Raw genomic sequence first — 24,109 nt, 5'->3', positions numbered from 1 at the left:
TCTGTGGTCATTAAAAATCCCAGGACACTTCTCGAAAAGTGTAGGGGTGTAACCCTGGTGTCTTGGCCAAATTCCCCCCTTTGGCCCTTATCAATCATGGCTTCCTAATAATCCCCATCCATTAATTGGCTCTATCACTCCACTCCACCAATAGCTGGTGTGTGGTGAGCGTACTGGTGTACTATGGCAGCTGTCGCATCATCCAGGTGGATTCTGCACACTGGTGGTGGTTGAGGAGAGTCCCCTGTTCACTGTGTAAAGTGCTTTGAGTGTAGTGTCAGAAAAGCACTATATAAATGTAACGTTCATTCATTCATTCATTCCTAAGCAACCAATTGGCCGGTTGCTAGGGTGGGTAGAGTCACATTGGGTTAATCTCCTCGTGGTCGCCATAATGTGGTTCTCGATCTCGGTGGGGTGTGTGGTGAGTTGTGCATGGATGCCGCATAGAATAGTGTGAAGCCTCCACACGCGCTAGGCCTCCGCGGAAACGCGCTCAACAAGCCACTTGATAAGATGTGCGGATTGATGGTCTCAGACGCGGACACAACTGAGATTCGTCCTCCGCACACCCGGATTGAGGCGAGTCACTATGCCACCACGAGGACTTAGAGCGCATTGGGAATAGGGCATTCCAACATTGGGGAAAAAAACTGGTTCTAGCTGACACAAATGGAAGAGACACATATTGCACACACTTTGTTTTTGTAGATTTACATCTTGCACTATTTTAAATTAATTATTAAAATTGGTTAAATTCAATAGCTCCTTGGTCATGTGACCTACAACCCTCAAGCTACTTTAAGAACATCCACTCACACCCTTTTGTTTGTCCATTTTCATCTCAGGTGATTTTACATTAATCTGAATCAATGTTTTTCAATGTTGCAAATTTCTATAGCTCTCTGGCCATGGACCTACTGACCTCAAACAAGGTTCAGAATATCCACTGACTACCCTTATATATTGCACATCCTTTAGTTTTTCCATTTTCATCTCACGTGATTTTACATGACTTTTATAAACATTCTAATTTCAATAGCTCTTTGGTTATGTGACCTATTGACATCAACCAAGGTTCAAAATGTCCACTGATGACCCTTCTATATTGCACACCCTTTAGTTTGTCCATTTTCATCTCACATGATTTTACATGAATTTTTCAAACTTTCAAATTTCAATAGCTACTTGGTTATGTGACCTACTGATATCAACCAAGGTTCAAAATGTCCACTGACTACCCATATTGTACATCCTTTAATTTGTCCATTTTCATCTCAAGTGATTTTACATTAATTTTTCAAACTTTCAAATTTCAATAGCTCCTTGGTGATGTGACCTACAACCCTCAAACAAGGGTCAGAATGTTCACTGCCTACCTTTCTATATTGCACAACTGACAAAGTCTACGGTAACTCAGATAACCGCTCTGTACAATTGTAGTGAGAAGAATAGCATCTCAGAACGCTATTCTGAGATGCGGGTTGGCACTGTTTTGGCAGCACGAGGGGGACCTACACAATATTAGGCAGGTGGTTTTAATGTTGTGGCTCATGTTATGAAGCTGTCTAATTCAACAGAATCTTCTTTTTCTTCACCCCAAGAGGCCTAATAATTGGACTGCTGAAGCAGTTTAGTACTGGAAACCAGTGACACTTCTCCGTGCATCTTCACTCCTGCCCACTAACAGCTCCTCTGGAATTTGAGAAAGCATTGCTGGCCACAAATGTAGCTAAGAGACAGCAGAGTGTGATTTCAGTGGCATTCCGTAGATGCTGAGTAGTTTTGCGCTGTAATGGAGTAAATTTAGGGATATTATGTAAATGGAGGCACATACTGTATGATTTTAAATAGCAGGCAGCTGTATTTTTAGACATGTTTATTAAGACATTTGTATTGATGCATGTGGGTTTCTGGACATTAGAGGTGGGGGAAATATGGATAATTCAAAGTATTGTGGTATTTTACCTCAAGATACTGTATTAATTTTTTAACACCAAGAATTTTTAACTCACTTTTCTCCCCAAAATACACTGCCTGGCCAAAAAAAAAAAAAAGTCACATACTCTAATATTTAGTTGGTCTGCCTTTAGCTTTGATTATGGCGCACATTCGTTGTGGCATTGTTTCTAAAAACGTATGCAATGTCACAACATTTATTTCCATCCAGAATTGCGTTAATTTTTGGCCGAGATCTTGTATTGATGACGGGAGAGTTGAACCACTCTGTAAAGTCTTCTCCAGCACATCCCAAAGACTTTCAATTGGGTTAAGGTCAGGGCTCTCTGGTGGCCAGTTCATGTGTGAAAATGATTCCTCATGCTCCCTGAACTACTCTTTCACAATTTGAGCCTGATTAATCTTGGCATTGTCGTTCTGGAATATGCCCGTGCTGTCAGGGAAGAAAAAATCCATTAATGGGATAACCTGGTCATTCAGTACATTCAGGTAGTCAGCTGACTTCATTTTATTGCCGCATAACGCTGCTGAGCCTAGACCTGACCAATTGAAGCAACCCCAGATCATAACACTGCATCCAGAGGCTTGTGCAGTGGGCACTATGCATGGCGGGTGCATCGCTTCATGCACTTCCCTTCTTACCCAATCATAGGCTCTAAAGTATCTGCTTATTTAAATCCAAACGGCGACTTGTTTTTGGTCAGGCAGTGTATTATCCACCACCATTCAGAGCAAGTGTGCAAGAAGACAAAATGCACTGTAAATTAATTTCTATTTGACTAAAATGCAAGCTCAGCTAAACTGCATGGGGTTTAATTTAATGATAAACAAGCTGGAACCAAGGTATGCTACTGCCACTGTTGTGGTTTTATTTTTTTTTCATTGATGTGCCTATGCTACTTCTATGGCTCTACGCTAGAGTAAAGCAGAAAAAAAATTTCTGCATTTGTTGCACAAAATTTCCAAAGACGATGAACAAGAAATAAGCGAGTAAAAGATTGCAATATTATCGTATCACAAATCGATATCCACATATCATCATATTCCCATGTCCCTACTGATTCCCATCCCTACAGGACATCACCTCTGTATTTTGCTTTAGGGTTTGTGGTGGAGCTCCATTTTACTCGTTCACTGCAGTAATCTCATTGCTGGCACAAGAAAAGCATGGCATTACTCCAGACAGCCCCATTCACAGCTCGTCCCCCAGGCCTCATTAGGCTGAGACATCATTACTGCACTAATCTAGGTCTAAACTGAGGAATGGTGGCAGGGGGTGGGATGTTTACTAAGCTGGGGATGAATTTGCTTTTCAGTTGTTTATGGAAAACTTAACGGTCAACAGACTGCAGCAGGTGTCATTAGTACAAATAGAGCAGATGAAAGCTGCTTTGTTACTATGTGTTTGACATATGCTTGTCAAAAATGATACTTTATCAAGAGCTGTGAAGAGTTATCTGAGGTTTAAGAAATGGAAGAGGGAGTGAGAATGTGTTTCCTTGAAATGGCCGTGGTGTACTGTTCTTAGAGATAGGAGTGCTTTGTGTTCCAAACACACTAATAAGAACGCTGTAAGATGAGACACCTTAAGGATAATTTTTTCCACTGAAGTGTTTACAGATCACTTTTTACGTGACAGATTTGAGGCCTTTGAGAGGAACCAAAGCCTAATAAAAGGGTCTGGAACCCACAGACCATAAAGCCTTCCATACCCACAAATCTGATAGAACAAGTGAGGTATTACAGAGGTATTATTTATCTTAGGAAGACTGACAAAGAAGAGATATTACATTGACAAGATTCCACAGTCTAATGCGTTATCCCCTGTATGACAAGATGAAATCCAAACTTAATCCTTGTGGATGTGTTGTTGTACTTATTTGGCTGGCTTTGTCAAGCTTGTTCAAGTCAGAACGGTGTGTGAAAAGAAATCTGGATCTCGCTCTCATTTGACTCATCTCTCTGGGTGTTCGTTTACCTCTGGCCATGGTGAGAGTAAATCTTTCTTTCCTTCCTCCTCAAGCATACATTCATCTCTGCTCGTGGCAGAGCTCAATCTCTGGATCTTTTGTCCTTTCTCAGGGTAAATATATACTCCTCAGAGGAGTGTTTGCAGTGGTGGTAACCACAAGATATGGGTCTTGTTGTCAAGCAGAAGAGTGCCAAATGCAGCCACTGATATCAGTGTGTGGCATGTACATAACCAAAGGGCAATGTTGATTTTTCCTGCTGAGCTTGTTGGCTAATGCTTCTGCTAAAAAAGCGAGTATTTCTGGTAAAATCTAAGGATTTTTTTTGGTTGAATACAGTTTGGTGAAATGTTACCAATTTGGTGTGTTGTCTTACAAACACGCAAGTTTGAATGACCACTGAAACCTTTGTATTTGAAGTGTTATTAAACTTTATGTCAAAGTTTGTGTGAATAACTAAATAGAATATAAATGTAGTCAGTGCAATGCAAAGTAAAATGAAAATGCTGTCATTTACCCACTCTTGCGACATTAATGTGATTACATAATAACAGAATTTTCAGTTTTGAGTGAAATTTAAGATGCAAGTGTGTGAGTGTGTGGGTTCCCCCTGCGGATCGTGAAGGTGCATTAGATCAGGCTCAAGAGTGTAAGCTGTGACAGCGCTCCCCCTTCCTTATGTGGCTTAGTGTAAACACTTGTGGGCCTCTTCAGACCCACTGATGAGCGTCAGGCCTGGCAATGGATGGCTAAGGTAATATTTTAGTGCCACCGCCCTCATCAATCCTGCACTGTTTGGAAAAGCAGCACATTAGCTGATGCCTGCTAATAGCCTGGCCATAAACACCAGCCCGCTAGCACTGCCTCTTGCTAGGGTCACTACTGCTGCACCCCGCTGCACCCTGTAAACACAGTGGCCAGATAAAGTCACCTCTCAGTAGGCAGCTGGGAGAGCTCCAAGGAGATGGCCCTTGTAGAGAATTTTCAGTTCAAGCTGAGGTTCCCTTTGCTAGAGCCCTCACGTCTGCACTTCAAACGGCCATCCTGGTCCTACGTCACCATGGAGTTCAAAGGAGCAAATACATAGGAAAGGGTACAGACCCATTCAATAATTCAGTGATTCAAACAACAAACGGTGTTCTGAACGTGTAGGTATGAGTGCATTAGCAATACGATTAAGTCAACATCTGAAGTTTCTTTTATTTCGTCAAACGTTTTTAGCATGCTACTTGATTTCAATAGAAAAGAGAATAAGATGGAAATGTATTTACCACAAAAAGATGTTATTCTCGATAGGAGAAAACATTTCATGGGCCCTAGATTTTCTGAAATTTAAGAAAAATATCTCAATCTGTTCCCTTTGCTAGGTTTTTTATGCTCAACTGCAGCTTTTCTCTTAAAGGGATAGTTCACCCAAAAATGAAAATTCTGTCATTATTTACTCAACTTAATGTTGTTCCAAACCTATATGGCTTTCTTTCTACTGTGGAAAACAAAAGGAGATTTTAGGCAGAATGTTAGGGACTGACAGCCTCATTTACCATTTACTTTCAGTCACTATTCACTTTCATGGCATCTTTTGTCCTTACTGCCCAACATCTTGTGTTCCACTATAGATAGAAAGTCATGACCATGATGGTGAGCAAATGATGACAGAATTTGAATTTCTGGGTGAACTATCCCTTTCAAGAAGACTTTTGTCTTACAAAACATCCACTAAGCCCTAAAATCAGTAAACTATTATCTTTTTTGATAATTAACTGTCAATATAATAAGGGAACCATTTGTTTAAGAAATGACAGTGGTAAGCTTTCCATTATTTGATATTTTATCACAGAGCTGTACAAGCTTTCTTCTCTCATGGTGTGAATGTTTAAGAGAGCAGGAGCAATCTCATGGTTTCAGACTGACCCTGGTAAGAGCATGAAACATTCATCACCTAGACAAGCCTTTTAGTGCAGAGACCTTCGCATAAACACAGTTCCTTCACATTCACACTGAACCTGGCCCTTAAGAATCTGCTGAAGGAATCTTATTTGCATTCCCAGCAACCAAATGTATTCCTTGTAATGGCGTTCAAAAAATCATCATGGTTCTAAAGGTGGCAAAAACTATGTCAGTGCTAACTATTACATTTATATTGCTATATGGTGGCTGCAAGCTAGCTCTATTGTACACATTGGCAGGACAATGCACCAGTTGTGGCCAGCAGCAGTAAGCCTGCAGTATGAAAGTGCATTTTCTTCCATTATATTAGGCCCCTTGCAAATGTTTATTACAATAACACACCATAAATGAAATGGATAATGCAGCTGTTACATTCATGAAACCAGTGCAGCGATTACAAGGAGTTACTCTGAAGGCACTAATAATTCAAATCAAATGATCATGGTTGATTTCCTGTTTGGAAACTTTTCCACAATTTACTAGCTTACAAATCTGCAATGCTGAAAGAAAACTAAGCACTGTAATCAGAATTGCAGCACTACTACAACTGGGATATGTTTAAATACTCATGCACTCATATCAATGAACTTGCCACCAGCAAAGTGTCAAGTTATCCTTCTGAAGATAACTTATCTTACTGAATTCCTTATGCTACCAATTGTTTTGATGCCTTTAACAACAATACAACTTGTAAATAATTAGCACATCTCTCACACCGGTTTTAACAAGAACCAGCTGCATACATGGGTATAGTTCAAACAAGTCACATCCTCTACAGTCTCCTCAGTGAGTTCTGCTCCAGCTCCATGTTTATTAGTTTTATATATAAATGAGAGACAGTAACTTGGTTATTGTAGAATTTAATTAATTTGTAGATGATTATGTTATTGTAAGCTCTTTTTAAATGGTGATAAACAAACTACTTTCACAAGGGTCGGATAAGTTTGACCGATACCTCTCTGAACTAGCCACTTGATGATCATAGAATCTGCCATTTTTAAAGAAATAGTTAAGCATCACTGTTAACACTTTAAAACCATGAGGATAAACTGCACTTCGAGGAACACACTGATCTTATTTGTTAAAGTGAAGCCAAATATTGTATTGTATTGTAAACATGCTTCTAAACACAGAGATAAGGTGCAACTTCACTTTTTATTGCACAAAACTAATGATCTAAATTCTTTTGTCAGTGTATATACTGTAAGCTACAGAATACAATGAACTAAGAATCCATGCAGGACTATAAAATATTGTGAAATAGTGACATAAGGCGTTAATAATGCATGATCTTGCTTTGATTCATAACTAAGAATATCCAGTATTATACATAATAATATAATTGCTAGGAACGTTTCCAAACTTTTATTGTAATTTTCAAACCCGATCTGCCAAGCATAGTTCACCCATAAATTAATATTCTGTCATAATTTAGACTCACTCTCATTGTTCCAAACCTTTGTGTCTTCATCTTCTCTGGAACCAAAAACAAGGAGTTGGGCAGAATGTTAGGGACTGAAATCCTCAGTCACCATTCACTTTCAAAAATTACAAACAAATGGAGGTGAATGGTGACTGAGGCTAAAATTCTGTCTAACATCTCCTTAATTGTGTTCATTGTGTCCAAGTCATACTGGTTTAGAACAATAATAATAATGAATTGGTGAATAAATTAAATCATGATTTAAATTTTTAATCTATCACTGTAACAGTGGGTATAAAGGATGACAGCCACATGATTCATGCACGCAAGGTATTAAAATGAATAATCAGACCTTTTCAATGTAATTTGCAATGTAACAAGTTACTCGCTACTTGAGTAATCTTTCAATTCGATACTTTCTTACTCTTACTCAAGTAATTATTAACATTAGTATTTTTACTTCTACTTGAGTAATACATTTTTAAAAGACTTAGTACTTTTACTTGAGTACAGTTTTTGGCTACTCTACCCACCTCTGCCGACAAGTCTTGTGAGCGCATTGTCCTGATGAGCAAGAGACAATGAGCCACAGCAAATGAAGAGAGCGCAAGAGAAGAGCAAGGTATTGGGAAACAGGAGACTAAAAATATATATATATAAATAAAATAAAACTTAACCCACATCACCCTACCCACTGTCTTTATTATTTTCAGCTGTTTTTATTTTTTTCCTTTGTAAATGAGTGCAAATAAGTGCAAAAACGGGCGAGAGCCATTCTTTCATGTTTGTTGACATGTTTCCAAGACTAAACTGAGCGAGTTTGTGAATTAATTTTGTTGTCGTAATTATGAGATGCATTTTGGGTGATCAATCTGAAAAGGGGCAACGCTAAAGACAGTTGTAATGGCGTTTTTCTTTTCTTTTTTTTTCTCGGTTACGTGCGGATTTAAAAGGAAATAAGCATATGTTCTGAAAAAAAGAAAAGCATAAACATGCATAATAGAGACACGTTTGCGTATGATTAAGAGAAACTGTGTGCTGGTTTTTAGAGCTTTCTTTTTGTTCTTCTACTTTTTTGCTCTTTATTATCATTCAGTAATATACAGACGTTATGACTGATATATGTCCTCATGAATTCAGAGACTTTCTCCTCGAAATCCGAATACAAATGGTCAAAAGAGACGACCAGGTGTAAAAGTTATGTGTCTCACTTGTACACTTTTGATCGGATCACCCAAAATGCATCTTAATACCAGGTGAACACAGGGCCTTAGATGGGGATGAATAGTAGTGTAATTGATACTCCCAGTCTGCGATCTGACGTATAGTGTGCGCACCAGCACAACAAAAACAACAAGACTGTGAGTCGCAGGGTGCAGACTGCAAGTCATGTAGTGTGCACCTGGCTTAATTCTTGCAGAGAACTGCCTACTTACTTGTGAAGGGGCCTTCTGACTGTCATGTAAAATAACCAACCACATGTTTTTTATGTGCACTGCAAAAACTTTTGCTTTTCCAAGTAAATTCATTTTGTTTTCAATAATGTTTAGATATTTTTACTGGAAACAAGACAAAAATACTTATCAAGGAAGGTTGATCCATGAACATTGTTACAAAATCACATTTAATCTGCTTTACTCTTAATTTAGCCACTCAGGCTTGATTCAACTCAACTTGCTCTCCGTCATCACTCACCTGCGACGGAGGTCTTCTGCCACTGTGGCACGGCAGTTGAAGAGGTAGGCTCTGAGAGACTGGAGCTGCTGTCTCAACTTGAGAACGGCCGCCAGTGCCTCACAGTGCTCATACAGACACGGGTTCAACTGCTGGACGTCTAACAAGGGCTCCTCATAAACAAACTCCAAAAACTCCTTAGCTTGTTTCGACACCTGAGAGACACAAACAGTGTAGTTAATAATTTTAAAAGGCCATTTTCAAACGTAAAACTCTAGCTATTGTTGCAGAATCTGTTTGACTTCAGAGTAAACATTTTTTTGGTTGTTGTTAAAGTAGCTATCTGAACTTGAAAAGGACTCCAAAGCAGTTTACAATTGGAATGAAAGCAATTATTATGCTTCTCCATTTTCCATATTTACCACTTTCTCCAGACATTTTGTAGATTTAGTAACCCAGAGACATTTTGCATTCCTTTCACTTCTGTTGTGGCCTTACCCAATGATTAATGATATTGAAGATATGACTTTAGTCTTTACACATACGTACCTTGTGTTTGTTCGTGTCCCAGTTATGCAGTAGACGAGCAGGTATCAGGAAGAGGTTGTCCTGGTGACAGCTAGGACAGTAGTACCAGCCACTGTAAGAACAAACTTTGGCCTTGCCCCGTGACAGACCCACTGGCCTCTGACATCCTGAATGGAAAAAAACAAACCAACAATAAAAAGGAAGGAACCTCACCTACAAACACAAATCAAACCTGGGACAGGAGATACCATGTCCATCATCAGCAAAACCGCACACAAGCCTGGGCTACTGATAACATTAATAATCACCTTATCTACAGATGAGGGCTCAATCCTTTTAAAATTTGACAATCATTAGCGGAAGGGGATGAAGTTATTGTATGCTGTGCTAACGTGTCAAGGTTTATGACAAAACCCTGGTTAAACGTAGATAAAGCATTACACCTATGACCCAAAAGATTTATACTGCACAAAATCAGAGATAAAGCAACTGACTGAATCACTGATAAAAACACAACAGGAAAAATCGAAATGCCTCTTAGAACAAAACAGTAAAATACTGAGCCCATTTAATACCAGAGATGTCTCCTGAAAGTGCTTTGCTTTGTCTTGTAAATGTCTTCTCAAGTTGTCTTCAAACAGCAGAGGGCCTCCAGCAAAGAGCTTATCCCAAAGGAACCAAAACAGGTGATTGTGAACATGGCAGGTGTCCCTTATCCTAACAATCTGAGAGAACCAGAGCTGGGACAGTGAGGAGGTAAAAAATAAAAATAAAAGGAGAGAATAAAGGGAACAGGCACAGACAGATATGGACTTGCACAATCTTTTCTGTGGAGCGTAGCATCAGCTATACACTTCATAGGGAGAGGAAGAAATGTGGACGAGATGAGAGGTAGGATAGAGAGGACAAAAACAAGCCAGAAAACACAGTCTCCAAAAGAGGGAGGCAGAATGTTATCGGTACCAATATCTGTAGGGGGAGACACTGATTACAGTGTGTACAGGGAATGCTGTAGGTCTATTTTGGATGAATTGTTAGCTGGCTTAAGGGCTAAAAAATATGATGAAATACGTGCATCTTTGTAAGCAGAATTACACTACATTTACTCACCCTCATTTTGTTTACTTTCATGCTGCTGGGTACAGATGCTGTCGAGCACCAAAAATTAAAAAGAAGCACCATTAAGTTTCATAAAAGTGATCCATATGACTCATGCATTTTATTCCAGGTTTTCTGAAGCCATACAATAGCTTTACGTGAGGAATTATTTTTAAAACAAAAATTCAGCTCCCTTCACCATTGCTCCCAAATCTCATTTGTTGCATTAGTATTGTAAATATCCAAATATGGCACATTGAGACAGGTTTGATGGCAATGCCACCAAATTATATTGCCTTTCAATTGTCTCAAAATGTTTCATTTTTGTTTTCATTCACTTTCATTGTATGAAAAAAAAAAAAAAAAGCATTAAGATTATGTTAAATTTCTCCTTTGTGTTCCACTGAAAAAAGTCATATTTTTGTATATTTTGGAATGACAAGAGGGTGAGTAAATTAGATTTGTGTCTTATGGTGAAGTTTCGCTTTAACAGTGCATTACCTCGGGAGTTTAGAGGTGTTGCAACATACGGAGAAAAATAAATCATATAGTTGGCGCTTTAATATATCCCTTTTGCAAAATCCTGAATTCCAACAAATGCTAAAGGCTGAAATCAGTGTCTATACGGAGACCAACTGGTCCTCAGTATCCTCTGTGGGCGTGACTTGGGAGGCACTCAAGGCGGTTCTTAGGGGTCAGATCATAAAGTATGCCTCATTCACCAAAAAATCCAAGGCACGAGAACTCGTGGAGTTAGAAGGGAACATTAAAAGTGTCGAGGCAGAGCTGAAGCGCCGAATGTCGTCTGATGGCCTCAGAGAATTGACCTGATTGAAATACAGATATAATACTATTTTGTCACGGAAGGTGGAATTTTGGCTATTCAGGGTAAGACAGTCATATTTTGAGTTGGGGGACAAAGCAGGGAAGCTTTTGGCTAGATATATAAAGCAGAGAGAGAGTCTTTTTCTACCATTCCCTCAGTGAAATCTGCTGGTGATTAAATATTTATCTCAGCCATTGATACTAATAATGCTTTTAAAGAATTCTATCTTGATCTCTATAGTTCCACATCTTCGTCAACTGATGAAGACATTAGAAACTTTGTGGAACCATTAGAACTCCCTAAACTATCGATTGAGCAAAAAAATTATCTTGATTCTGAGATAACCTTGGAGGAGCTTGGCAAGGTAATTAAGGCCTTGCCTACAGGCAAGGCTCCAGGGCCAGATGGCTTTGCCGCTGAGTTTTTTAAGATCTTATACTACAGAACTGGCTCCACTTTTGTTAGAAGTTTATACGGAATCATTAAATGGAAAGCTTCCGCCAACCATGACTCAAGCCCGTATCAGTCTGATTCTTAAAAAGGACAAAGATCCAAGCAAGTGTACAAGTTACCGTCCAATTTCCCTGATCCAGCTAGACGTAAAAATATTGTCAAATATTCTGGCTAACCGATTAAGTAAAGTTATGACATCTCTTATACATATAGATCAGGTGGGGTTTATTCGGAGCTGCAGCTCTTCTGATAACATTAGGCGTTTCATCAATATCATGTGGTCAGTCGTGAATGATCAGACTCCGGTCATGGCCATCTCACTTGACGCCTAAAAGGCGTTTAATATGGTAGAATGGGATTATCTTTTTAAGATTTTGGAAATATACGGGTTTGGGAATATTTTTATTGGATGGATTAATTTACTTTATTGACACCCGGTAGCAAATTAATCCAAACAAATGGATTAATTTCAGATTATTTTACTCTGGATAGGGGCACCTGGCAGGGTTGCCCTCTTTCCCCATTATTGTTCTGTCTTGCCCTGGAACCATTAGCAGCCGTGATAAGAAGGGAAGATGATTTTCCAGGTAAGGTCGCGGGAGGATGTGGCGCATAAGCTTTTGCTTTACGCAGATGATATTTTATTATTCGTCTCCGACCCCATTAGATCTATGCCTTGCCTCCATAGAATTATTAATTCCTTTTCTAAATTCTCAGGATACAGAGTCAATTGGTCTAAATCCGAAGCTTTGGCTCTGACAGCATACTGCCCAGTAACGGCTTTCCAGCCGGGCGCCTTCCAGTGGCCCAAACAGGGCATTAATTATTTGGGCATTTTATTCCCAGCAAATTTGGTTTTCGAGCGATGTGGGCAGGTGGGCTTCATTACATTTATCTATGATTGGGAAGGTTAATGTTATTAAAATGAATTGTATTCCAAAATGTATCTACCTGTTACAATCTCTCCCTGTAGATGTCCCCTTCTCTTATTTCAAGCAATTTGATAGCATAGCGAAGTCCTTCATTTGGAATGGTACGTGTCCTAGATTACATTTTAATAAATTACATAGGCCGACTGACAAAGGTGGGCTTGGCCTACCCAAGATTTTGTTTTATTATTATGCATTCAGTCTCAGACATTTGGCTCATTGGTCGCTTCCACCTGAGAGAGCCCCTACCTGGTTTTGTATTGAACAGGAAGTTCTTGCTCCTATTTTGCCATTGCAAAGCCTTTCTATCAAACTAATCGGAGAAGTTAAGTTACACCACGTTATCTCGCATTTGCACTTGGTATGGACAAAAGTGTCCAGAGTGTTTAATTCGGACATTTATTTAAATGTTGCCTCAAGCATATGGCTGAACCCTAAATTATGTTTTAATAAGTCACCTTTCTGCTGGTCAGAGTGGATTGTGAGGGGGGTTACTAGACTCGGTGACCTATATGAGAGTGGAGTGTTGAGATCATTTGAAAATTTGGTTCAACATTTTGGGATTCCCAGATCTCAGTTCTATAGGTATTTACAGCTGCGCCACCTGCTCTATATTGTTTTTGGGAGTAGCACACACTGCCCTAAAGTGGCAGATACTCTGGGAGAGGTGATTACTGCTTTTGAAAAAGGTCATGAGGCATCAGTGTATTACTCCCTGCTAATTCAGAGTCTGGGGGTCAGAGCTTTAACTTCTATCAAAAGATTATGGGAGAAAGATTTAAACTTGGTATTGGAGGAGGAAGTGTGGGCTAGGATTCTAAAATACATCAAGTCTGCATCTAGAGATGCAAGGGTGTGCATTATGCAATTCAAGATTTACATAGATTCTATTAGACCCCTCTATATTGTATAGGCTTGGTCTTAAAGGCACACCCACCTGCTGGCGATGCCAATCAGAATATGGAGACACAACCCATTAAGATCCAAGAATTTTGGTTGAAGGTTCAAGTTGTATGTGTGACATTTTGGGCACTCAAATTTTACTTTGCCCCAGACTCTGTATTTTGGGTGATGGGGTGGTCGTAAATTTGTGGGATAAACACATAAAAAATTGGGTTCTGGCCAGTATCATGATTGGCAGACAAATTATTTTAAGGGGATGGAAGTTGAATGGAGCTCCATCATTTCCAGAGTGGTGTGCGGAGATGGGGAGGGTGGCAGCTTTCGAGGAGGTGGCAAGTAGAAGACTAGGATTTGGGGACTTGTTTGTTAGGAATTGGGGCAGTTATTTGGCGTTTTTGGGGGACTCTCAGGGAGGGGATGTGGAGAGAGAGAAGTTTCGTTTAATTATGTATGTTTATGTAGAGCTGAGGAGGGCAGGGCTGGAATGAGACACACCCGGTCCCCAATCAGTCTGATGGGGCGCGCGAGGGATAAAGGCGGCCGGGGACGACAGTTCGAGAGAGAGAGAGAATTGCAGGCAGCTGTACTGTGTGTTTTTGGTTGTGTGTTTTGTTTAAATTGTTTATTAAATTATTATTTAAGTTGTCAAGCCGGTTCTCGCCTCCTCCTTTTCCACTGAACCCCCTTACACTGGTGCCGAAACCCGGGTAGGAGGAGGGATTCCCGTCGCAGGGTCCTCGACACTGCCGTCCACCCAGGAGAGCGCCGCTGCCGTCCGACGGGGGACGGAGTAGCCCGACCACCCGGACGCGGGGAACGGCCGCCGTCCGCGAGGCGAGTGGGGACGGGACTCCCCGACCGCCTGGAGCGAGGGAGCCGCTGCCGGGGGCGGAGGAATGCCCTGCCGTCCCCCGGGAACGCGGAGGGTTCGAGAGAAGACCGCCGTCCGCGGGGGACGGCAGGGCACTCCTCCGCCCCCGGCAGCGGCTCCCTCGCTCCAGGCGGTCGGGGAGTCCCGTCCCCACTCGCCTTGCGGACGGCGGCCGTTCCCCGCGTCCGGGTGGTCGGGCTACTCCGTCCCCCGTCGGACGGCAGCGGCGCTCCCCTGGGTGGACGGCAGTGTCGAGGACCCTGCGACGGGAATCCCTCCTCCTTCCTGGGTTTCGGCACCAGTGTAAGGGGGTTTAGTGGAAAGGAGGAGGCGAGAACTGGCTTGACAACTTAAATAACAATTTATTAAACAAAACACACAGTACAGCTGCCTGCAATTCTCTCTCTCTCGAACTGTCGTCCCCGGCCACCTTTATCCCTCGTGCGCACCATCAGGCTGATTGGGGACCGGATGTGTCTCATTCTAGCCTGGCCCCGCCCTCCTCGGCTCTACAGTTTATTATATTATTTTTTTTGTGTGTGTGTGTATTATGATATGTGACCACAGGGGTGTTCGTTGGGGATCAGGGTGGGGTTGGTGATTGGGAAGGGATATTAGTGGGGGTTAAATGTTAAATGTTGATTCGATATGTATGTGTTTTTCTCTGTTGTGTATTTTTGAATCAATAATTTTTTTTAATTGGAACAGTGCATTACCCCATTATGGCCTCAAACAACTGGTCTGATGTGAGATCACGTTAGTTTAGGCTGCTAACATTACTTTGAACAAAAGCACATAATTCTTAATATCCTTCTTGATCAATGCATCAGTCCAAAATATTTTTTATCATTCTCGGGAGGGATCACCTACAGGGTTTAAAAGGAGAACTGTGTCATACTTTCAGTTGTTGATACATGACTGAAAAAAGGGCAAATGTTATACTGTGAATAAGATCCTGGATGTGCCAAGGCATACATTACCAAGGTATCTTGCCATTTTGGACCAAGAAAAGAACTTTCACTATATTCCATTTCCAAACCAATACGTAATGGGTTGTTCTAGCTGAGGTTAGGCGCTAGCATCATGCGCTGCACTGTGCTGCCAATGTAAACTTGAGGTTTTAAGGGGCAGGGACCCCAGACTATAAAAAGTCAGAGGTGGTGTCCCCCATACCACAGCTGATGGGTGCCTGATATTTGGGCTGAACCACAGACCACGCTGCAGGGTGTCGTGTGTCAGGGCTGCCTTGTAATCAGCATACATGCACAGGGTAAACCCACAAATACCACCCTATTCCAAAAATAGCACATCGTTGGACACCACTCTTGCCTGTGAGACTGTTATTAAGAGAGATCTAGTTGAGGCTATGTTTTTTAGCAAAAGGAAAACATAAATTGTGCATAAATTAAAGGTAACTCAAGTAACTCAAAGAAAAAAGTGTTTGTTTTCTGCCAGTACATAACGTCATGGAAGAAAGAATTGTACAAACTACAGCATCTAACAGACCACAATTTTGACATTACACTTCACACATGTATGACATTAATGTGGTTAAATAATACATTTTTTAATCATTTTTCATGACCAACTGTGCCAAATGTATGAATTCAACTGATTTCCAAGCCTGATATGTAAGTAGGAACAAAATAAGTAACAACAGTTATCAAACAGCATATCACAAACACTTCACAATTTTGGACTTATCACACAGAAAATTCAGAAACTCACAAAGTGTGTAATAAAGAGAGATCATATTGTCTTCAATGTGCACATTCCAACACATTCCTTGACATACTGTAGATTTATCACAATGAGTCTGTGCAGAAGATCTGTGTCGGAACAATAATTAACATGTGCAGAAACGCTTCAAAGCTTTCTATTTAATGGTCTACTCTTTTTTCACCAAGCCTGTTAGAGTAGGGAGATTCTGGTCAGTGGCCAGAGAGCATGTCACTTCTGGGAAGGAGTTGGCCGCTTAGAAACCGCACCCTCTGTCTATTGTGGACAACACAGCCCGTGCCAGTAAAGCAGAGCCCCAAGCAGGATTCCCACATACGTTCAAACACACAAGGTGCGAGTTTGCACATCACAGCCAAACTGATAGCACAGAAAATATCTCTGTATGGCTGTAAGGGTGTAGAGAAGTCTGTGGACATCAAATCAAAAGATGGACCCTAAGGAACCCTCTATTGCTTCAAAAACAATTCTAGCAGGTTGGACCCATGGCCTTGGAGTTAGCATGCATGCTCAGACAAACCAAGCTCACTAAAATAATTAAAAGATATTCAAGGCCTCACTTGCTACACTGCCGGAACCCTCTGGAGACCCTCCAAGACACCCTTTAAAGGAGTCTCAAATATCCTACTTATGAACACAAGGAACTTCAATATATATTCCAAGAGCCTCATAGCCTTTCTCTGATAATGAGGTTACTGAATGAACCATTGACAGTCCTTACAGTGCTACTTAGAGTGCTATTTCCCCATAATTTTGTCTCTTCTATCTACTGTCCACTAAATTAAATTTGAAAAAAGCCCCCCCCAAAAAAAATTCTAGCAGGATCCGTGGCTAGAAGCAGAAGAGGTGAGGCAGGACATGCTCCTTGCAAATAGAGTGGGGCCAACCTGGGAGTGTGGGAAAGACAAGGAACTGTGCCAAATAAGAGGCGTTTGATGTGTTCACTCTGGGTCTGTCCCAAAGGTTCCCCTCATTCATTTTCAGCAGCACCCTGTTGCCCTAAACCGGCAACTATTTGCGGGGAAAAGAGAGGTGAATCAGGGGCGTTCTGAGGTGCCACTTGCACAATAGTTTTCTAGTAGAATAGGCGTGTCTGCTCTACATGAGATGTTCGGTCCTTTAGTGTAAGAAGGTCTCTCCGTTTTCCTGCAGCAAAGGCTGCGACTCCTGCCACTTTCAACCAGCCGCCGAGTTCCGTGGGACAAGAACCCCAGGGTGGGGCTTTGTGGCTCCATAAGCATAAAACCAACAAGGCCCCAGCTTTGAAGTCCCCTATTCAAGCTGACATCCACTGCACAAAAAGATGCCGTGAGGGGCAGGTCGTAAGGTTGTGCGTGTGTGTGTGTGTGCGTGTGCTCATACATGAGTGTTTGCTTGAGACAGATGCACTGCCGATCTTTTTGATGTAAACAGGAGTCCCTTGGTCTTCATTCTCTCCACCTGACCCTGTACTCGCTTTCTCGCCTCTTTTGTCCCACCTACAGCTGGATCTTCCCATTTGATCTGCTGTCCTTGTATGCTCTATGGGGTACTATAGTGGAGGTGTGTGAAAAAAAAGCCCAAGCAGCAAAATAGGGTTCAAGCAAACTACGAGATTTGGCTTGAGAAAAGGGGTGAGCGTGTGTATGCTTGAGAAATAAAGGGGAAGGCTCTCTTCTGCTTCAGATGGACGACACTCATGACCCTCTTAAACAACGTCCTGTTATTCTGCTTGCATAATTATTTGAATAAAGATTGCTCATTAAATGTTGTTTAGTAGTGTTTTGATGAGAGATAGGCTAGAATGAATTGGACTGCAAGTGGGTGGAGGTGGGGTTGTGGGGCTGTGAAAATCCTACCAAAAACACAGACACTCATACTCATGTAATGCATGGTCCAATAGAGCATCAAAGAAGAAAAGGGTGTTTAAATCTTATTTTTTGATTGCAATATGAATAATGGGTATTTTTTTATTAAACTAAATTGTTACCATTTCTAAAGAAAATTTTAGTGGTGCTCCATGCTAAAATTATTGCCATGGGTTGTTGCAAAGAATGCAAAGTTTCTAGGGTGTTCGGGGTAGTTACTAGGTGGTTGCCAAAGTCAAAAGAGCCCACCACCAAAGGGCTCGAGTCCCTTGTTCAATCTAAAGCTGCCTTTTCACTGTCTCCAACATTTTTCCTTTTTTTTCATTGAAAGCTACCAAAGGTTTACCTCAGATTGACATTATTGTGTGCGATTTTGTTGAGCAGATGAATTCAATAAAATTATGATTAATATTCACTCAGTATTTATTAACAGTATTATTTATCATTATTACTGTTTTTATAGTTAATATTATGATTAACAGCAACAACCCTAATTCAGCAAATATGAATCAGAAATTCATAGATGTGATTTTAAATATGTAGGTTTTGCGTGTGCAGAAATAAATTACACGTACACATTTAATCACCTTTTACTGTAATTCCAAAAGCTTTTTGTGATATTTGCAACATAAATAATCATTTCTGACTAATACATTATTAATTGTCCAAAATACAGTTTAGGACAAAATCTATTGATATTTCTCACTTCATGCTGATAGTTTTGCATTAAAACATCACTTCCGGTCGGGAGGTCGCATACGGTCTAGTCGCTCAATTTTAAATATTTTAATGCAGCCGAGGCTCAAATCGGATCCGAAAATGTCGCATCCAGAGACAGTTGGAACCTCACGCAGGCCCCGTGCGTCTCTCCATTGGAAATGAATGACTTCCGGTCTATCGTTTGTCGGATGCAGTGAAAAGGTCGGCTTAAAGGAATAGTTCACCCAAAAATGAAAATTTGCTGATAATTTACTCACCCTCAGGCCATTCAAGATGAAAAAATTAGTTTTTTCTTCATCAAAACAGAATTTAAGACTTTTAGGATTTCATTTCAGCCTCCTCTAAACAATGCAAGTGAATGTACTCCATTTTTAGGGTGCATCAAAATAATCCACACAACTCCAGTCGACAAATAAAAGTTCTTCTGAATGCAAACGAGAAATTTTGAGAAACAAAACAATACTTATATACTTTTTAACTACAAATGTTCGCTTCCGTACATCTCTGTGACGTGCGCTCATGAGAGGGATGACATAAGCTCGTTGGTCACGCGTCACGTGGAGGAGGAGGCAGGAAGTGCGTCATTGTTAACGAGAGAAACTTGCACAGACCACAGACCAAGCGGCGTTCACAAACCAAAACAGTCCAAAACAATTTCAAAACAATATAAAATAAAATAAAAAATCATTTCCCAATAATAATAATTAAAAAAAACCCAATGTAAACAATTACGCACTTCCTGACTCCTCCACATGACGCGTGACCTTACTAACCAGCTTCCGTCATCCCTTTCATGAGCGCACGTCACAGAGATGTACAAAAGCGAACATTTGTAGTTAAAAAGTATATAAGTATTGTTTTGTTTCTAAAAATAATCAATCGTTTGGGTTCAGAAGAACTTCAATTGGAGTCGTGTGGATTATTTTGATGCACCCTAAATATGCATTTTGGACTGTCAAAAAATGGAGGACATTCACTTGTATTGTTTAGAGGAGGAGGCCTGAAATGAAATCCTAAAAGTCTTAAATTCTGTTTTGATACATCTTGGATGGCCTGAGGGAGAGTAAATTATCCGCAAATTTTAATTTTTGGGTGAACTATTCCTTTAAGTCTAAGTTTAATACTTAGGGTTAGGGGTTTTGAGCAAAAGTAATAGTGATAAGCCAATTTATAAAGCTTTCTCCATTAACCATACAGCACCTCAGAATGCTGGCTGATATTTGAAGACTGTTACCATTTCAGACATCTAACACATCTTTCTACATTGGACAAAGAAGAAACAAAGATTTATCAGATACAACAGATGGTAAAAGCTTGAAATAGAACCAATTCAAATGAAGGAGGACATGTGTTCTAGGCGGGGACAAGTGTTCTTTTCTGTTCTGTTGAAATTTTATCATTGTTCTTCTCCTCCTCTTCAGGATCTCCAGGTCATCTTAAAGTAATATGAATGTATCATGGCCCCTTTCAGTACCTCCACACAGGATTTAGCTGACAGAACCTTTTGTGGATTCTGGCAAACTGGGTCCAAGGGGTATTGCAAAGACAACAGAGGACAGAAGAAAATAAAGCCCAACAGTCTAAAGACTGAAACAGTAATGAGACAAAACTCTAAAAACCCCTCATAATGAAGGACCTCTGCCAACTTCAACCTCCATCCCAGACCGAGATAGTGTCCTGAGATATCTCACCTGTCTCTGTGACATCACTAGTCTCTGTAAACAGCAAACAAAAATGTGTCTGCGGTCCGTGGACAATGACACTTTCCGCCAGTCAATCATTTTGCGTGTCTTCATAGTATTGTAGTTGCAGCGAATTATTGAGACATTATGCATTTTTATGCCATGTTGTTCATAACATTGTCAGATGAGGCCGCTATTTTGCAGCTGTTGTTTTTAACAACCGTTTCTGCTCTAAATAAAGCTCATTTTGGTATCTTTGGAGTGCGGGGTTTTGGAAAGGGGGGCGTGGCTAATACAACGGCTCAGTCTGGTGGAAGTAGAATGTCTGTAATTGCTTACAACACCTTTAAGACTTCCTAAGACAGCCTCCATCGTAGTCTCACAGATCTAGACATTGCACAAAGTCTGGTTCACTTTGCACCCACTTACACAGAAAGATGTTACCAACATGCAAAACAACCAATAACAATTTGTTTTGTTTTTATGTGACATTTAGAAACAGACAAATCTGAAAAAGATAATACCACAATAATAGGAAAAAAAAACAAAAAAAAAACAACTCAAATTATGGGGATTGCATACTAGACACTTTCCAGCGACTAACTCTTCCTCAAACGCAATCATAATATCAATCCGGTACCTTTCAAAAAAAGCAGTTGGGCAATTTAATTGGATCATGTGATTAAAAACACGTATTTTCCAGTTTTGTGTGCAATAAACATCAGACAGCTGGTGAACGGATTGTGGGTGGTTTGTGGGTGTGCCATCTGAGCCTGAGACTACGCTAGGGGTGGGCGATAAAACGATCTCAATATTTATCACGATAAAAAAAATCCACGATATCGATGATAAGCTTTTGAGTAATTTTCTATATTTATTTAATTTTCTACATCTAGATCATCGCTAAAAACACAAGCATTTCGGCTTTCTCAGACTGTATGAAGTTGCTATGTTAGCTGCCTTGCTTCAGAGCCTACTTTAAAGTGCCGCCAGTTGATGCACACAGTATCAATGGATCCTGAAAAGCCAGAGTGACAGCGCTGCAGACGAACACGCCGCAGCAAGAGTGATATGGACCAAAGAGCTGCCAGAAGTGTTTACTGGCGATGTGCGAGTGTTATTGTAGACCCCGGATTGATTCCATCTGGACAGCAAGACAACATGACGATGGTTGCGCCTTCTCTCTACCGTCTCTAGTGAGCAGCATGACAAAACAACAGTGCTCTGTACACCAGATCTGATCTTTCTGCGCTGTATTCTTGAATATTTTTCTCTAGCACTGAACACGCATAATTTATGCCCCGTCCCGCTCAGCACGTGTTGCCTCTTTTCCCCGCATGTGAGTAGACATGAGGTGCTACATAAGTTACCGTGGTTCCAGAGCGCCTTTAGACCATAACATTTTTTCCTTCTAAATTTAGCTTTATTAATCAGCATGTTAGGAGTAAGGATGCTCCGATCCGATACCTGGATTGGTATCGGCTCCGATACTGAAGGTTTTAGATGGATCGGGTATCGGTTCGACAAGCCCGCTCCAAATCCGATACTGTGTGTTAGTCATGTTCGTTACTGTCAAGCTCAAAAAATGACATAAAATAACCATAAAAACACAATTAAAATAGTTCATATGACTTGTGCATTTTATTCAAAGCCACTTGAAGACGTGCGATAGCTCTGTGAATCACAAAAGGCTGTGTTTAATAAGTAAATATATAAAATGCACACGCAGCTCCAGCGCATCAGTGAATGGCACTACTCTGTTTTCAAACACCCGCGGCTATTTTTAGCCTTCACGCAGTGCGCAATATTTGAGCGCTACTCACGAACAACATCTCAGATGTAGATGCTCAATAGTTTGGTTCACTTATAATATGCATTTAGAATGGCACTGGAGGTGCATTTTACCAGAATTTTAATAAGTAGCTAATTAAACTACTGTGCCTACAAACAGACACAGACAGGACTTCCTGGAGAGTTCAGAATGTCATAATAAAAGCGTGAGGGTTTAAAAGTTAAAGGTGCACGATTGAGATATATTACTATATATTACTATTATTAGATTAGATTAGATTCAACTTTATTGTCATTGTGCAGAGTACAGGTACAGAGCCAATGAAATGCAGTTAGCATCTAACCAGAAGTGCAAATAGCAATAAGTATATATATATATATATATATTAAAAAAAACAAACAAACAAAAAAAAATTATATATGAGTATATACAATAAAGATTTTTATGGAGTGCAAAGTTATGAGGTAGAGAAGCAGAGACCAGCTCAATGCAAATGTCTATGAATACAGTACAAGGTGCAAATGAAGAAGTATAAACACTGAAGGTGCATTGTACAGAATGAAGTATAAATATGTAAATATATATATATGGCTGGTGACCATAACAGTGCAAGTGGCATCAAGAGGTAGAAATTATGTGCAAAGAAATGTGCAAGGGAATGTGCAAAAAAAATAAATGTAGTCTGAGTAGGATGTAGTGTTCAGCGCCTGAGTTTAGAGTTCAGTAGGCTGACAGCTGAGGGAAAGAAACTGTTCCTGAGTCTGCTGGTGCGACAGCGAAGACTCCTATAGCGTCACCCAGGTGGGAGAGGAGTAAACAGACCATGGTTGGGGTGAGAGGTGTCTTTGATAATGCTTCTCACCCTCCTTAGGCAGCGTTTGTGGTGAATGTCTTTGATGGAGGGTAGCTGAACACCAGTGATGTATTGGGCAGTTTTCACCACCCGCTGGAGGGCCTTCTGGTCTGAGATAGTGCAGTTGCCATTCCACACTGTGATGCTGTTTGTTAGTATACTTTCAATAGTGCAGTGGTAAAAGTTCAGCAGGATGTGGGGGGACAGATGAGCTTTCCTTAGCTTCCTAAGGAAGTAAAGGCGCTGTTGCGCCTTTTTGATCAGAGTGAAGGTGTTGTAGGTCCAGGAAAGATCTTCAGAGATGTGGACAACCAGGAACATGAAGCTAGTCGCATGCTCCACTTCGTCCCCATCAATGTAGATGGGAGTGTATGTGTGGCCCTTCCTAGTCTGCCGGTAGTCCACAATCAGCTCCTTGGTCTTCTGGGTGTTAGTGTGATCTTCTAGGTGTTGAGTGTGAATATTATAATATATTATTATTTTTTTACAAATTATAATAATATTTAAGTTGAATGGGTCCCAAAAAATAACTGTGTGAATGAAAAGAGAGCTGATATCTTACAACTAAAGTCCAGATACAAGTTGAACATTTTTTGCAAAAAAACAAAACAAAAACGGCTTCTTTTCTACTGATGACTTATACTGGAATTACTGTTAATTTTGCTGCTACATTATCCAGTATACTACTTAATAATAAAGTGTTTCTTAATAAGCAATACATTTATATTGAAATAATGTGTAGTTAGAGGTTTGTGTTTCTTTACATATTAAAGAGCACACCCAACTAGTTCCACACAATAATGTAAAGATATTCTAAGCTGATTATGCAAAAAAAAACAACACTGGTATCGGATCGGGATCGGTATTGTCCAATACCGAGATTTCCGATATCGGAAT

At 40.5% G+C, this 24,109-nt stretch overlaps 1 protein-coding gene across 4 annotated transcripts in view; it reads right to left on the bottom strand.

The window, feature by feature from the left end:
- plekhm3 (pleckstrin homology domain containing, family M, member 3) overlaps positions 1-24,109 on the bottom strand; it is a 59,718-nt gene that overhangs the window by 18,780 nt on the left and 16,829 nt on the right. For 3 of the 4 annotated variants that reach the window (XM_051708715.1, XM_051708716.1, XM_051708719.1), the window contains 2 exons: positions 9,523-9,668; positions 8,995-9,188 (listed from right to left, as the gene is read on the bottom strand). In XM_051708715.1, the coding sequence (XP_051564675.1) occupies positions 8,995-9,188; positions 9,523-9,668 (340 nt within the window). Of the gene's footprint in view, positions 1-8,994; positions 9,189-9,522; positions 9,669-22,811; positions 23,656-24,109 lie in introns of those variants that run through there. The other variant, XM_051708717.1, reaches the window with a different exon arrangement.

This window comes from Myxocyprinus asiaticus, chromosome 10 (assembly GCF_019703515.2).
Source record: "Myxocyprinus asiaticus isolate MX2 ecotype Aquarium Trade chromosome 10, UBuf_Myxa_2, whole genome shotgun sequence".
In the NCBI taxonomy this organism is placed as follows: domain Eukaryota; kingdom Metazoa; phylum Chordata; class Actinopteri; order Cypriniformes; family Catostomidae; genus Myxocyprinus; species Myxocyprinus asiaticus.
This window is presented reverse-complemented; position numbering and strand designations above follow the sequence as displayed.